Here is a 12412-nt window from a genome sequence, read left to right as displayed (position 1 = left end):
GCGGCTCAGTGTAGTAAAATAGCTTATACACACACACACACACACACACACATATATATATATATATATATATATATATATATATATATATATATATATATATATACACACACACACACACACAATGCATAATGAGCCAATGAAGTACAACGGCCTTTCGGAGTGACATAAGATCGGTAACCTCCGAAACAATTCATGGAACCCGTATCGAATCAAAGAAATAATTAAATGACGATAAACGTGATAATGTTTCAAGAATCAATCAAATAATTAAGGCTTTAAGATTTCAAACACATAGCATAGGAATGAAGTGAATTTGTTATGGAACGCTCTTGTTCATGTTCTAGTTGGATTCGTGCCAAAGAAAGAGAGAAGCGAACACCTTACATATCTTATTCGCTAAGCCACCACTTAAAGAAATCCTTTAATTCGATGCTTGACCTTCACCCAAACCTATATATATTGAGAAATATATCTTTAATCATACTTCCATCATATTTCCATCAACTTATATGCACTAATTATCAAAGACTAATTTGGTTTACGAAAATTTGGGCAGCATCTCCCCTATATCATCTACTTCCTCCAATTACCAAAACAACTCCCAAACAATACCAACAACATCAACAACAATATCCTCAATATTCTACAAGATAAATATGTACAATTCTATCCAAAACTCCCTTCAAACTTCAATTCATAAGCCAACAACACCAACACAATAATTATAACTCTTATTCTTATAAATATTCCTAAATCAATATTAATAAAGAGAGATTCACACCTTACCTTTGCTAGAATAGGAAGATCTTAAATATTTACATTGAATCCAAGCCAACTCTAACGAAAAACAAAACTATAATCGTGGCTATACGCTATCCGGACCCCGATTAATACTCCGTCACTCAATATTACTCAAAATCCTCACTTTTATGTTGTATATGAGCTCTCATATGTTGCTGAGCTTTATAGAATATTTTAGGAGATTATGATGGAGAAAAATGGGGGTTTTAACCCTTTTATAGTGGATAAGAGTCGATTGGCACTGTAGCAGCGCGCCCTGCTCTGCCCGCCTAACTTGTAACGTCCATAATTCTCTACTCTAACGTTGTATCGATGAGCGGTTTGTTGCGTTGGAAACTAGACTTCATGAACTTCAATTTAGGCTTTTGCTTTGCTTCAAACTCCTTATATACTAAAAGATATTCTTTTTCAAAGTTGGACCAAAATTGCCCCTCATATTTTCCATAAAATCCAACAAACTTAATTTCCTTGATCCACTTGCCCTCCAATTCTTCCGTAGCTTATTATATGAACTTAAACCCTCGTAACGATGAGATATGTGCATACAATCTCACATATCCTAGGAAGTCCTCCAGGTCTATACTCAAAACAACTAATCCCTAATAGATTTCATGTACAAAATTACGAGGTGTCACAACTTTAACATGTAGTTTGTATTGTAGACCGTATAAATAGGTTGACTGTATAATTAAATTAGGTGTATGTCTATATGAATAAACATTTTAGAGGGAAAAATAAAAAAATATTTATAAAATATCAATTTATGATCTCTAAGTGTTGGAAGAATAAAAAAATTAAGCATGCTAAGTGTAATAAATGCTTTTTCTTGAAGGGCAAAGATTTGGAGGGAACTATCAACTATGGAGCCAATTCTTTATTGAGGGTATAACAGACTTTTTAATCGAGTTGTGCCAAATTGTGTCATTGTGAGTTGTGCCAAATAGCAGCACTCATTCCATAAATTGAGTTCTACGAGTCACATTTGTAACAAGGCCGCATGCAACTTCCAGTGCATCATTATTATAATTTGCCTCATTTAATATGTCAATACAATTAATAGAGGTGGGGATATGAAATTGAGACTTAAAAGAACACAAAAGGAAAAGTTAAAAGAACACAAAAGGAAAAGAATTTTTGTACTACCGGAAAAACTATGCTTCGAGAAGTTGTTAGTAATGTTGTTGACCGTCAGCATCGCTGGAAATGCTTAGCCTCAAAGCACAAAATAAGAGAGGCATGCTTCAAAATTCCTACGGCTTCTCTCTTTTATTAATTGAGTGACTTGAAAGTACATATTAATATCTCCATGCACCAAACGCCAAAAATACTGTTGCTTATTTCTCATTCGATGCTATATATACCCAAAACCCAGTTGCACTATCATCTCATCATCTTCCTTCTAAGTTGCAATTAAATCTTTAATTACCTCAGTTCATCAGCATTATTTAGCTTGATTCTTCAAGTGCAGTGTCCAATTAATGGCTCCTTTTACTACAATCGTATTTCTTGTTTTGTTAACAGTCCCTCTGTGCAGTGCAACTCTTGGAGTGCAATACTATGATCAAACATGCCCTCAGGCTGAAGATATTATCTATCAAACAATTCGCAATGCTTCGATTTATGATCCTAAAGTCCCCGCACGTATTCTCAGGATGTTCTTCCATGATTGTTTCATTAGAGTACTCTCTTTCCCTCTCTATATGTATTTGTACGAGTCATTAGTATTAATTATCACGAATAGATGCATGCAAGAGATGTAAGTTGAAACTGTTTTGTTAATGATTTACAGGGATGTGATGCATCAGTTCTATTGGATTCAACACCAGGAAACAAAGCAGAGAAAGATGGTCCGCCCAACATCTCTCTTGGAGCATTCTACGTGCTCGATGATGCCAAAACTACGCTCGAAAAGGCTTGTCCAACAACTGTTTCTTGTGCCGACATACTTGCCATCGCAGCTAGAGACGTCGTTGCTATGGTAATATTCCATCATTAAATAGTTAATTAATTCTTGTGCACTGGCAGTGTATTGTTTTTTTCTTAACACCAGCAATTGTCTATAAATCTGCTAAATTGGTATCTAAAGTGCAGTAAATAACATGTTACAAATGGTGAAAATATACTAATAGAATGTAAGAAAAAACTTACGCGCTCTCTGTGTATGTAAGTTAAATAAATCAAACGCTTAACTTGCATTCATCATTTCATAAATACTTCATGTTTTAATCAACTTTGTAGTCTGGGGGTCCATACTGGAATGTACTAAAAGGAAGGACAGATGGGAGAGTATCAAGGGCAAATGAGACAGTAAACTTACCAGCTCCATCCTTCAACACTAGCCAACTCGTTCAGAGCTTTGCCAACAGAGGATTAGGAGTGAAAGATTTGGTTGCTCTTTCTGGTGGACACACACTTGGGTTTTCGCACTGCTCTTCATTTGAACCCAGGCTTCATAACTTCAGCTCAGTGCACGACACTGACCCGACCTTGAACGCCGTATTTGCACAGACCTTAAAGCAGAAATGCCCCAAACCAAACAAAGATCGAACTGCAGGGCAATTCTTGGACACAACTTCATCAGTATTCGACAACAACTATTACAAGCAAATTATTACAGGGAAAGGTGTTTTTGCATCAGACCAGAGTTTGTTGAATGACTACAAGACTGGTTGGATTGTTAAATCATTTGCCAATGACCAAGCTTTGTTCTTCAAGGAATTTGCTGCTTCAATGATCAAGCTTGGAAATGTTGGTGTCCTTGAAAAAGGAGAAGTTAGATTCAACTGCAGAGCTATAAACTGAGAAAGCTGCGTTATATTTCCAAAGTTTGTTTGAAAATGAGTGTATTTTGTGTATCCTTGTTTGTCTTTTTTTTTTTTTTTTTTTGCTGGTGAATAATTCTCTAAATTGCGAGGCTTAATGAAATAATAATATCTGTACACTATGTATTAATGCCTTGTAACGTGCAGAGATAGCAGAGGAATAATAACATCATCAAATTCTTACACATGGTCATGATCTATCCTTTAAATTGAAGAATTTAGTGTACACGTACAAATTTCTTTCAATTGTTCTGTCATCAAAATTGAAATATATTTCGTAGATTCAGAGGTAGAGCAGAGTGGAAGCCTTGAGAAATGAATGTATAACAGCAACAAATCCTAGGTTCTTCTGAAGTAACTCAATAGATTAATATGCTCTCTAATTAGCAGTGCCAATCCATAAGAAGCAGCCAACATAAGAGCACTAGGTTCTTGAGTCTCCTAGGGAGTCTTGAGTCATGTCAATGTTGACTCTCATTTGTGTATATGAGGTCACATACTCGTTAGAGAGAAGTTACACGACATTTTGGTAGCTTTTTTCTTCTTTCTAAATCTAGATCGTGCGTTGAGCTTGAAGCCAGTAGTGAATTTCAATTCTTATCGAATTCCCGATGTTCTAAATATGTAAGTGACAAGCATAAGTCTCGGAGTCCAAGCATCGTCACCAACTACTTCCGAAGTAGCCCTTGAGGTGTCAATTACGCCAAAAATGAGATTAAAGAATGAAGTCAGGACTGAAACGAAATAGATGTTGCTGGGAAATAGGCAACGGTGAATTGGAGTTGGTACACAAATACTAACGGCTTACTTGAGAAGGAAACAAAGGAACGATATCCCAGTGTATCATTGATAGCGGTGCTATTGATCACAACTCTGGTATGAGTATCATTTTCTCTTCACTTAATCCATCAACATCATTGGGTTGAAATAGAATCGGACTTTTAAGGTTCTGTGCCGATAGTGTTCTCTCGTCTTTCAAATGGTGAATCACCGAAGCCAAATGCATCTTGAGTATTATTGAAATGGATTGTGCCTCGTGAAAAGACATACCAAAACATGGGAATAAAGAAGGCACATTAAAAAGATAAAGCACTAAGTGGTAATCAGGACATGTTAGCCTACTTTATGGAGGGTACTTAAAGAAATACTCCCTCTGGATAAAAAAAAGTGTCCACTTAGCCATTTGCACATTCCTTAAGAAAATAGTAACTTCTAGAAAAAAATAGGTAATTTGAATAAACTTGCCTAATTAAAAAGGTATTGAGATTTGATCACATAACACTTAATAGGGGGTAAATTTGGAAAAATAAGGTTAACACTTTTTTTATTTGATAAGTGTACACTCTTTTTGACCCAATAAAAAAAGGCTAAGTGGACATTCTTTTTTATTAGGAGGGAGTACAATAATTCGAACTTGAATAAGAGACTTCTAACTTGAATACCTTATTGTATTAAAATTTCTTCGAAGGGTGACGAGGGCTGACAAAGACCTATTTGGTCAAGAAATGCAAGTCAACTAAGTTCGCAGCTTGTAACAATTCGACCTTTAATGTTTTGTATTTACAATTACAAAACATATTTTGAAGCTTTGTTTAAGTTTGCTTAACCATTTAAGAACTGTTGGGATGATTGGGGTTGAGAATCGGCGGCTCAGGATAATTTTGAACATGTCGAGCCTTAAAATGTAGGAACTCAACCCGTGATTTTTTTAGTATTTTCGGCCTAAATTGAATTTTGCGCGTGTACATAAGCTCATAATGCTAGTTAAGACTTGCAAGGATGGCTTCAGAGGTTACCCGAGGGTTTAGAGTAGATTCGGACACATTTACTATTTAACCGCCGTTGCAAAATTTCTGGTGTCTAGTGCCGGCGCCACAACGCTAAAGGAGCGCAATAGCACTAGCGCCTTAGTGCTAAAGGAGTGCAATAGCAGTGAACCAAGAAAAGCAAGAATTTCTGTGATAGCGCCAAAGGATCGCTATAGCGCTGAAGGACACTTCAAGTATAAATTCAAACAGAGTCACCTGCTGACTTAGAATTTGCAATTTTTGAGGGTAGGAGCTTGAGGGATGGATCCAAGGCGTAAGTATGGTGATTATACGTGAATTTCGTGTAATTTCATCCATGAAATCACGAGATTAAAGTGTACCTTACTTAAAAAAAAAGGTCCATTACCCAAAAAAAAAAAAACTGACCACTATCGATTTATATCTTGGAGTTACAGACATAAAATCAACCACCAAAAGCAGCGCACTAGTATCAAAAATGGCGGATGCGGTTGGATAATTGGCGAGAAAAAAATATATGGAAAAACCGACCGTACCTGTCGATTTTCTTAAATTACACAATTATAAAAATACACCATCCAGGGATCGAATCGATGTTTTTACCGTAGAAGGACACTATTCTACCTTTAGACTATTGGTGCTTCTTGATTTAAGACTTTCGTAGCACATTTTTTCATGATAATAACTGATGGACTCGATAAATTTTTTAAAGAAAAAATAAATTATCTATGTTACGTCCCGTATTTTTATACATTGGGACAACCCGGATTAACTATGATAATTTAAGGCCTAGACTATTCCGGGATTTGAAGTCGGGATTTTTGACCATTTGATTTTATTCGGAGACATAAGTTGTATATAAAATTGTGGGCATTGAACACTTAGGAAAAATTGGGACCACAATTCATAAAATTGGAATTAAAAATCTTGCCCAAAAATGGCCTTGTAGCCGTGTGGTCCACAAAAAGGTCCCACACATTGTGTGGCCAATTTTAATTGGTCCAACACATTGTGTGGGCCAAAGGTAATAGAGATATTTTGGGGGCTTAAAAGATGACCCTTAAGTCATCTTTTCTCATTTCCACTTCAACACTAGAGAGAGAGAAAAATCAAGACCTTGGAGAGCAATACTCCCTCCAACCTCACGGCTTGGACCATGGAAATTCAAGTCCAAGTTTTGCCTCTCCAAAATTAATTCTTGGGTACAAACCCACTATATTGAGGTCCCTAAGTAGCTTGGAAGCATTGTTGGAGTGATCAAGTCCTTCATTCAAGAGGTTGCAAACCCTAACCCCTTTGTGGAGTTAAAGAAGAAAGGTGAGAATTCCTCTTGTTTTATGTGTTATAAATGTTGTATGCATATTATAGTATGTTATTATGGATGAAAATCGTGAAATGTAGTATGTTGGAAGTTGGGTCGTGTATGGTGTGTGAAGTTGTGTAAATGGGTGTTGTGACTAAGTGATGAATTAATTCCATTTAGTATGTTGATTGTTGCAAGGTGAAGAAATGAATGAGAATTATCGATATATGTATGTATGTGTGTATTGTAGCCGTGTATAGCCCCAAATGTTTGGCAAAGAATGAATTAAAATCGCTTAGCGTCGTAATGGTTATTGTGATAACTTTTATGTTGGAAATGAGAGTTTAATGTCCCAAAATTGATATGGTAAATGTGCGGACTGATTTGGAGAATTTGGGTGCACTTAATGTAACCTTTATTTATGAGAACCATTAACATATGTATATGTGTAGCGTGGACGAATATGGGTCTTATTATATGCCGAAGATCGTATTTATATCGCTTAACGTCTTAATTGTCGTCATTATGAATTCTAGTTGGAATTGAGCATTTAATGACTCAAGAATGATGTTGAGATTTTGTGGGCTGATTTGGGTCTTATTATGCGTTTGATGTAAGTCGTATATTTGTGAAAATGACATCGATATATTGTGGATTGTGATACAAAACATGACTTGAAAATGAGGAAAGAAAATAGGGGGCTGCTCTCGGCTAAGGGGGCTGTTTTCGGCCAAAAATTTGGAGAAATTGTGGATTGTTAGAAATATTATGTGAATTGTTTAGAATGCCCTAGAATATTGTGGTAAGGATTTGGGTTGATAATTAAATGTGTGAACGATATTGTGGCTTGAAAATAAGCCATTGAATTGAATAATTGGAAAGTTGTTGAATGATGAAAAAGAGAGCTATTAATGTTATTTTGCCTTCCGAATTTATTATTGATGTTGTTAGGTTGGTTATTGTGGTTGTTGTTGTTGATTTTGAGCGAGATAAATTCTCGGGATGGCCTATTTACAGGGGAAATGCTGCCGAATTTTTCGTAGAATTTAATGATTAGTTTGGAATGGATGACTTAAGTGCCCTTAGCTAATGATTGGATATTCGTTGGCATATTTGTAGACCTTGGGGAGCCCGAGGCGTAGATTGGAATTTACTTTAGATTGGCCATCTTGGAGTGCGTACGAGGTATGTAAGGCAACTTCCTTTCTTTTTGGCATGTCTTAGTTTTACATAGGCTAAATTAGAGCCTTAAGGAAATTCCAAATCCGAAATCCGAGCATGTTATGATCCGTATATGTTCTTTGGCACTCTTATGTATGATTTGATGAAATATGAACCCTTATGTCTTTGAAATAATCGTTTTCCGAATTTTGTATAAAAAGGGTTCACTTTAAAGAAGTTCGTAATTTTTGGAATGCCATATCTTTCACAAACATGCTCGGATTACTCTAATATTTTTGTAGAAGTCTATATGACATATGATATGTATGTTTTCCATAGGCTGGCCCGACTCGGGTAAATACCCACCCGTGGGTCCCGCGACTTTCCTTTATGAAATCCGGAGAATCTTTGAAAGAATTTAGTATGACTATTATTTCGATTTTCAAATATGATCATTTTGCTTATGTTTGAATTTATGATAATGATTTTATGCATATGACTACTCACGACTCTATTCGTGCATTCTGTTATTCCTTTCGCCGAGTCCCAGGCCGGTTCTGTTATCGTGCGCGTTTTGATACACTCCGGAGTTATGCTGTGTTTATGGTTCACCGAGCTACTCGCAAAGAGGGTCGGGTTCCACTTATATTTGGTGTTATGCTGTGTATGGCGTTATGCGGTGATGTGATATGTGACGGGGATACGGAGATTTGAAACTTTCTGGTGTTATGCTGTGTTATGGCGCCATCGACGGGCGGGCGACCATATTCTTCTGTACCCTATGCATGACTTACATGTTTGAAACTAAACATTTTGATATGATTGGATTTGCACTTATGTTCGACACTTCTGTTTCTTTTATGTCTCAGGTTTGTTTTCTGTATATTCTGCTTTGCATACTCAGTACATATCTCGTACTGACCCCCCTTTCTTCGGGGGGGGGGGGGGGGGCTGCGTTTCATGCCCGCAGGTACAAATGCGCAGTTTGGTGATCCACCAGTTTAGGACATCCTCCTTTGCTGTTCGGAGTGCTCTTCTCACTTCAGAGCATATGTTTTGGTATACAGTTTCGTTCGTTGTGTATGTATTTGTTCAGGGGTACGGCGGGGCCCTGTCCCGCCATATGATTCGGTTGGTCTGTTTAGAGGTCTGTAGACGTATTTGTGGGTGTGTGTGCCTACTTCTGTTCCGATGTGTTTGTATGATTCTATTCGTTATGGCAGCCTTGTCGGCATGCATTTGTATCTGTGTTTTGGGCCGTTGTGCCATTTGACAGCCTTGTCGGCTTTTGACATATTTGACAGCCTTGTCGGCTTTTTGGACATATTTGATAGCCTTGCCGGCTTTTCGATATATGTATATGCTTATGTTTGTGTCAGATACAGTTGGATACAGTTTGAGACGGCATATAGCAGTTATAGCCATATATGCTATTTGTATGTGATTCGATATGGATAGGTACGTTTGGGTGCCCAACTAGGGCGCCAGTCGCGGCCCACGGGGCTGGGTCGTGACAGAAGTGGTATCAGAGCGGTTTGTCTTTGGGATGTCTACAGACCGTGTCTCGTTGGGTCTTGTTTATCGGTGTGTTGTGCACCACACCTATAAACAGGAGGCTACAAGACATTTAGGGTGTTTTCTTTCTTTGAATCTTAGATCGTGCGATAGAGCCAGCTGTAGGAAATGAATTCCTTTTTGCTAACCTTTAATTTCAGCTGGAGGACGGTGTCGACGTAAGAAAGTGACTGATGATATGGAAAGCTGCATAGTACTCAGGTAAGAAATGGTATGAAAAATGTATGTCGGGGAAGCTATTTGAAGTATGATGGAAATATAAAGTTGAAGATTAAAAAGAAGAGTAAACAGGAAAATGTCACCAGTGCCCGTTTGAGTTAGGCATGTGAGGTAAATCTCGAAATTTCATACTTTTTATTGAAATTGTTAGCCCTGTGTGGCTATGATACGATGTGATATGATGATATATATACGTATATGTGTTGGCCCTGTGAGGCATGGTTGGTATTTCCTGTGTACAGGTTTTGGGATAGTAAGAAATACAGAGGAACCTCTGCCCAAATTTTTCCAGAAATATAAAAAGGAGATCGAGATATAAGTTCTTAGTATGTCTTGAAAATTGATACCGATAGGGTAATCTATTATGTTGGATTAAAGTTAAGAGGTACCCTCCATGCCATTCGTAAGAAGCATTATCCTTGATTGGGAAATTTTATTTCGAGAAGGCATATAAGAGTAGCAAATTCGTAATTTATTTAAACGGACCAGAATATGTTCCAACCACATGTTGCTTCAGAAAAGCTTATGTGAAAGGCAAAAATGTCCAACGATTAAGTTCGGTTCATTTGAAGAGTACTAAATGTATAACAGACAGTTGGGGATTAAATGGTTCGCTTATGACTCAAAAGAAGTATATATATATATATATGTATAAATATGGAGGTAATTATGTGAATTAAGTACTAAAGGATTTCGCGATGTTCGTCGAATTCTAGTGTTCTTTTGCTAGTGGTTGGAAAATGCTGTACAGTATTATTTTGTCAGTCTTCGTCGACTAATTGGAGATGGAATTTGTGGAATAAAAACTTAAAGCTGTGGACTGTTTAAAATTATATATGTATATGCATGAGAAGAAAAATATTGAGGATTTATAGGGGGCGACACGGTGACTATATAGTCCGAAAAGTAAAAGAATTTTCTCTAGATCGGGGTGAGACCCGCTACGAGAACGTTTTGAAAATATGTAAGACCCCGATTTGCCTTAAATTACGGGATAAAGGTTGTGCGGGGAAATTGATGCAATTATACCGACCTTAACGTGTCTAAAAACATTAAGGTTGTAAGGTTAAGCGTGCCAGGGCCAGAGTAATTCTGGGATGGGTGACCCCCTGAGAGATGTACAAAGATTTTCGCAAATATGGATATAAGAGACAAATAGGAAATTTGGAGTAACCTAAAAGAAAATTAAGGTACGTGGAATGATTAGAAACTTTATAAAGGTCGCGTGGGCTGAGACAGATTAGATTAGTGAAAAGGGAGAAAGAGCAACGCAACTCTAGAATTAGAATGAGTTTGAACAGATGATTGAGGACGCTTTGTAAAAGAAATGCTAGTGATATATATATGTATGTATAGGACCCCCATTTATGATTTTGCCGATCGATTGGCGAACCCTAATAGCCAGCGTTGCAATATATGGGAGACATTAACTGAACAAAATTTATGAGACAAAGCGAAGATATGGTACAGATGTCATGAAATAAACTGATATTTATTTTGCTATTGGTTGAGATATTTTATCCATAGGTTCTCAAAATTCATAAAGAAAGACAGAATGACTAAACTTAAATTATTACGAATAGGTCTTTCTAATGATGAATAAGTATGGGCTCATTCGCTCTTAGAAAATGGGATCAACTCCCCCACTGCGTATTGGTACTTATCGGGTATAGAATATGGAAGATTCTAATACGACGATATTTTGGAAGGAAAAGAGAGTAATTGAGTGTAAGATAAGGAGATCAAATGCCAGGAAATTGAAAAGTAAGAAACCTATTTAAGCAGAGCCCCAAAAAGGGTCGACATGCAAAATACGAAATTATTTGCAAAAAACGAACTTAAGTGTAATAGTGCAGGGCAAAGGAAAACCTATGGCATGGAATGATGAATCATGCGAATATTAAGTAATTCGACTATCGAGAAAAACAGAACGACAGATAAGGAACGGGTGTGAAGGAAGGATATAATCATTAAAGGGTAAATTGCTACATTAATTACATTATGTGAGTGCCAGCTATCAGATAAGATTTTGTACTGTATGATTGAGAGTTTCGTCACTTCGTGATTTTGTTAAGATCTCGTACGAAGATAATCAAGTTATAAATTATAAAGGAAAAGCATGGATACGGTATAAGCACAACCCCAAAAGAGGGGGAGCGGATGAAAGTGAAGTAAAGTAAGTAGAAATAGAAACAATTAACACACAGAAGATTGAGGCGATAAAAAAAAAAGTTGGCTTAGGTCTTCGACGTAGACCGAGATACACAGTTTTCGGGGATTAGCCAGGTATTACAGAAAAATTTGTGAAGGACTTTGCTTCTTCTACGGCACTATCAACGAAGCTAACTCAGAAGGCCGTGGAATTTCAGTGAACCGGTACTTGTGAATGCAGTTTCCAGGTACGGGAGGAAAAATTAATTTCAGCTCCAGTTCTGGCTCTTCCCGCGAGGCCAATCGGGTATGTTACTTATTATGATGCTTTTGGTATTGGGATAGGTTATGAATTAGTGCCGCATAGTCAAGTTGTAACCTATGTTCCCCAACAGCTCAGACCGCACAAAAGGAATCATCCCACTCATGATAAAAAATTTGCTGCGGTGACTCGTGCTTCAAAGATATGGCGGCATTATTTATAAAGGGCCCACGTTGATATTTATACGGGCCATAGGAGCCCCGGTACACTTTAGGCAGAAAGGAGCTAATTTTGCGGCAGAGAGGGTGACTTGAATTATTGAAAGATT

At 37.2% G+C, this 12412-nt stretch overlaps 1 protein-coding gene across 1 annotated transcript; it reads left to right on the top strand.

Moving 5' to 3' along the window:
- Positions 1-2181: 2181 nt before the first annotated feature.
- On the top strand, positions 2182-3811 carry LOC132631811 (peroxidase 66-like). The gene is made up of 3 exons (XM_060347512.1): positions 2182-2483; positions 2594-2782; positions 3043-3811. Exons 1-3 carry the CDS (start codon positions 2283-2285, stop codon positions 3604-3606), a joined length of 954 nt encoding a protein of 317 aa, XP_060203495.1. The 5' UTR covers positions 2182-2282; the 3' UTR covers positions 3607-3811.
- The last annotated feature ends 8601 nt before the right edge of the window (positions 3812-12412 follow it).

Source organism: Lycium barbarum, chromosome 3 (assembly GCF_019175385.1).
Source record: "Lycium barbarum isolate Lr01 chromosome 3, ASM1917538v2, whole genome shotgun sequence".
NCBI classification, from domain to species: domain Eukaryota; kingdom Viridiplantae; phylum Streptophyta; class Magnoliopsida; order Solanales; family Solanaceae; genus Lycium; species Lycium barbarum.
This window is presented reverse-complemented; position numbering and strand designations above follow the sequence as displayed.